This window comes from Pundamilia nyererei, unplaced genomic scaffold, assembly GCF_000239375.1.
Source record: "Pundamilia nyererei isolate P.nyererei 1_Seehausen unplaced genomic scaffold, PunNye1.0 scaffold00112, whole genome shotgun sequence".
Classification (NCBI taxonomy): Eukaryota; Metazoa; Chordata; class Actinopteri; order Cichliformes; family Cichlidae; genus Pundamilia; species Pundamilia nyererei.
The window spans coordinates 1836007-1838578 of record NW_005187513.1 but is presented as its reverse complement, the minus strand read 5'-3'; the positions used below and the strand labels follow the sequence as shown (position 1 = coordinate 1838578).

The 2572-nt window shown below is 41.5% G+C and overlaps 1 protein-coding gene across 1 annotated transcript in view; it reads right to left on the bottom strand.

Annotated features, from left to right (window-relative positions):
• The window catches only part of nudt21 (nudix hydrolase 21), a 7805-nt gene that overhangs the window by 2062 nt on the left and 3171 nt on the right, over window positions 1-2572 (bottom strand). The window contains exons 2-6 of the mRNA XM_005741694.2: window positions 2037-2237; window positions 1882-1945; window positions 1712-1801; window positions 1165-1240; window positions 948-1062 (exon numbers count right to left, since the gene is read on the bottom strand). Coding sequence (XP_005741751.1) covers window positions 948-1062; window positions 1165-1240; window positions 1712-1801; window positions 1882-1945; window positions 2037-2237 — 546 coding nt within the window. The remainder of the gene's footprint in view (window positions 1-947; window positions 1063-1164; window positions 1241-1711; window positions 1802-1881; window positions 1946-2036; window positions 2238-2572) is intronic.

Sequence of the window (2572 nt, the reverse complement as noted above, 5' to 3'; positions counted from 1 at the left end):
GTTTGAGCACCGGCACCGTTTCAAAAGTACCGATTTGGCACCGGTATCGGATAAAACCTAAACGATACCCATCCCTAATTGGGACACAGATTTGAAAATCGATGGGTTACATTTGTAGGCCATTTATCACTGAGAATATTCAGCTCCGTTTACCATGTTATATAAACTATATGCACTTTGAAGCCTTATTTATTATGGTATAGAAGACTATCATAACTAAACACACCAAGCAACATAAAGTCTTACAGATTGAGAGGTCAAATGTGCAGCTGACACATTAAAGGATCATTATGGTGGCCCGATTGGTTGTTTGGTACACAAACAGTGCCGTGCCATTTATCCTGGCGCTGAGGCCACGGGTGTTTTTAGCTGCAGATGAAACCTTTTCCCAGTGTTCTCCAGAAAGTCTTCTTAAGCTGGTGCAACATCTGAGCTTCTGCGATTCAAAAGCGGTAAAAACTAACACAAACATGCACTCATCTCTTCAACCACCCCATAGCAAACATGCAAGGTTACAAAAATTGACATATGCACATCACACTGATGTCACATCTGTTTGTGCACAGCTTGCACAAACAGATGTGACATCACTTTGCGTGGAAGACAATGTTATATAAAGAAAAATGCAGCCGTTAGAGCGCACGGATTGGTAAAATAAATATATTACCTCAAGAATTCAAATACATAATGATCTTCTGCAGCATCAATCTCTTGTCTAATTTGCAGGAAAAGTCTTCCATTTTGCTGTTATATGTTTTATCACCTGTTGTGTTGATAATGTCTCTGATCGGAGTGCAAACTTTGTGCACACTGCCAGCGACCAGAAAGAAACCCTGCTATGTAATTTCACAGCGCATCCCTCTGCTCTGAGGAATCCCTGCATCACTCGAAAACATTGCAGTTCTACCATTTTCTGTCCAAACGCATGCAAAAGTTTTGAACATTACCTGCTCAGCAGCTGTGGTAGACTGGAAATGATCGGTCCATATCCAGGAGCGTTGTCATACAGTTCAAACAACGGTGCAGCCACCAGTTTATAGTTTTTGGGCACAGCAAACAGTGCTGTACAAACATCAAACACAGATTTCAGAAACAACCAAAGAGACTCATCTAAGTCTTTACTTATTTTAATTAAGCATCAAAGAAATTTTGAGATACACTGACCTTTTTCCTGCAACTGGACCAGGAACAGCTTCTTATGCTCTTTAGGTTTAGTGATGTGAGCTGGAATATAGGGATACTGCAGGGCAAAAACTTCAGATTAGTTCACATCAAGATGTAGATGTGACAATATCCAACATGACTGATATAAAAATGAATCTAATATTAATTTCAGTCATTCTGTTGAACTGTCCTTCTTCCAGGGTGGAGTGATTGTAATGCATACATCTGTTGATATGCAGTGAAGTTGAAGAATTTGGAGGTGGTCCTCTTTCTTCATCATTTCATCCACTTTGCACAGTGTAGCAGTACCACTGCAAACTTCTGACAACTGTATGTATATTCTTGGATGTAGAGCAGTGTTTAAATTGAGCCTAATGTTTATTCCAAGTTTCTTCCTCACAGTAAGAATTACATGGCTCTGTACTCAGTATAGGCTAATACCTGAAGCCAAGGTATCTGTATCGGATCAGATCTGGAAAAGGTTGGCTTGATGCATCCCTAGTTAAAGTATCATAAATATCCTTCTGATCATCTTCTTTGTACTGACCTGTGGAGGCTCAAAGTTGGGACGCCACCAGTTACCAATACAATCATCGATCACCCAGTCCTGCTTCACACCATCCTGCCGTCCAAGGATCTAACAACAAATTTGAAGTTAATGCACACAGAATCAAAACAGCCGGCACAATGACACTAAGCTCAAAGTTTGGTAGCTACCTCGGTCATCAGGCGCTTCAGACCCTCCACCTCATCTTCCCCAGGGTTCAACTCTCCACCAGGCCTGCAGCAGAGAAGCAAACTGTGAGGCACCCGTGCAGGAAAAACTACCTCAGTTTGTTCACACAGTAGAGCTCTGAACATCAGACACTCACAGTTTAAAGAAAGTTGTGCCCAGCTGCAGGAGTAAAACATGAGGCAGTCTGTGTTCATGGACAATGAGGACACCCTCCACTGTCCTCCGCATCCCCATCTTATCAAACTCTTCCCGCATCCGCTGGAACCGGGCTGCCACCGAGCTGTCCTTCTCATACAGTGGCTCCTTGGTACCGAATGTGTAGTTGGTGAGGGGGTATCTGACAGGAAAACACACAAGAAGGCATTTCAGCATAAATGGAGATACCCACAGCGGGGTACACACACACACACACACACACACACACACACACACACAGAAAGCTGTGGGAGACATTAGAATAATAAAAAAGAATTTTTTAATCTATGGCTATAACAAAAAGGTTTTTCTCAAGAAAATAACTGGTTTTATTTAATTATTCAGGGCTGTTCACATTTGTTCATTAAACAGTTAAAACCCAGATTTTATCCATGTTTAAAAAGTAAAAGCACCCCAAAAAATTTCATTTCACTGCTTAATTCAGGCTTTCAGCTGCCACAATCAACCTGATTAAGT